The sequence below is a fragment of the Egretta garzetta genome, unplaced genomic scaffold, assembly GCF_000687185.1.
Source record: "Egretta garzetta isolate BGI_Z169 unplaced genomic scaffold, ASM68718v1 scaffold1791, whole genome shotgun sequence".
NCBI classification, from domain to species: Eukaryota; Metazoa; Chordata; class Aves; order Pelecaniformes; family Ardeidae; genus Egretta; species Egretta garzetta.
Genome location: NW_009258582.1, coordinates 7,248 through 8,388, shown reverse-complemented (window position 1 = coordinate 8,388; position 1,141 = coordinate 7,248). Strand labels below are relative to the sequence as shown.

The 1,141-nt window shown below is 64.4% G+C and overlaps 1 protein-coding gene across 1 annotated transcript in view; it reads left to right on the top strand.

The window, feature by feature from the left end:
• The window catches only part of LOC104134419 (mitogen-activated protein kinase 7-like), a gene marked incomplete at both ends in the record, with an annotated part of 11,618 nt that extends 11,382 nt beyond the window's left edge, over positions 1-236 (top strand). The window contains one exon of the mRNA XM_009647954.1: positions 42-236. Coding sequence (XP_009646249.1) covers positions 42-236 — 195 coding nt within the window. The remainder of the gene's footprint in view (positions 1-41) is intronic.
• Between the last annotated feature and the right edge of the window lie 905 nt (positions 237-1,141).

Here is a 1,141-nt window from a genome sequence, read left to right as displayed (position 1 = left end):
CTCAAACGTTTCCAAGCCCGCGGTGGCCGGTGTTGGCCCAGCCTGGCCCTGTGCCGATGTGGACATGCCGAGCCCTGGCCCCGCCCCCGCCCCTGACTGCCCAATGGACTCTCCCCGGGTGAAGGCGGAGCCGGGGGCACCCGTGGCGCCCAAGCGGGACGGCGCCATCTCCGACGACACCAAGGCCGCCCTCAAGGCTGCTCTGCTCAAGTCGGCCATGAGGAACAAGAGCAAAGGTGAGGGGCGCCCGGACGCCTGTGTCCCCGAAGGGCTGGGGATGGAGCTGGGGCTCCCTCCCCGGAGCCCTGGGTCCCAGAGGGTGGGGTTGGGTTGGGTCAGGTTGGTTGGGTTGGGTTGGTGGCTCCATCCCTGGTCTTCTGGATCCCAGGGCTTGGGTTGGGGTTGGGGTTGGGTTGGTGTCTCCATCCCTGGTCTCCTGTGTCCCAGGGGTTGTGGTTGGGTTCGGTTGGGTTGGGTTGCCTTGGTTTGGTGGCTCCATCCCTGGTTGCCTGGGTTCCACGGCTTGGGTTGGAGTTGGGTTGGCTTGGGTTGTGGTTGGGTTGGTGGCTCCATCCCTGGTTTCCTGAGTCCCAGAGATTGGGTTGGGGTTGGGTTGGGTTGGTGTCTCCATCTCTGGTCTCCTGCATCCCAGGGCTTGGGTTGGGGTTGGGTTGGGGTTGGGTTGGTTGGTTGGGTTGGGTTGGGTCGGTGTCTCCATCTCTGGTCTCCTGCGTCCCAGGGCTTGGGTTGGGTTGGGTTGGTGGTTCCATCTCTGGTCTCCTGCACCCCAGGGGTTGGGTTGTGGTTGGGTTGGGTTGGTGTCTCCATCCCTGGTCTCCTGGGTCCCAGGGCTTGGGTTGGGGCTTGGGTTGGGGTTGGGTTGGGTTGGTGCCTCCATCCTTGGTCTGCTGCGTCCCAGAGGCTGGGTTGGGGTTGGGTTGGTTGGGGTTGGGTTGGTGGCTCCATCCCTGGTCTCCTGAGTCCCAGGGCTTGGGTTGTGGTTGGGTTGAGTGGGTTGGATTGTGGTGGGGTTGGTTGGGGTTGGGCTGGTGGCTCCACCCCTGGTCTCCTGCGTCCAGGGCTTGGGTTGGGTTGGGTTGGTGGCTCCATCCCTAGTCTCCTGGGGCCCAGGGCTTGGGTT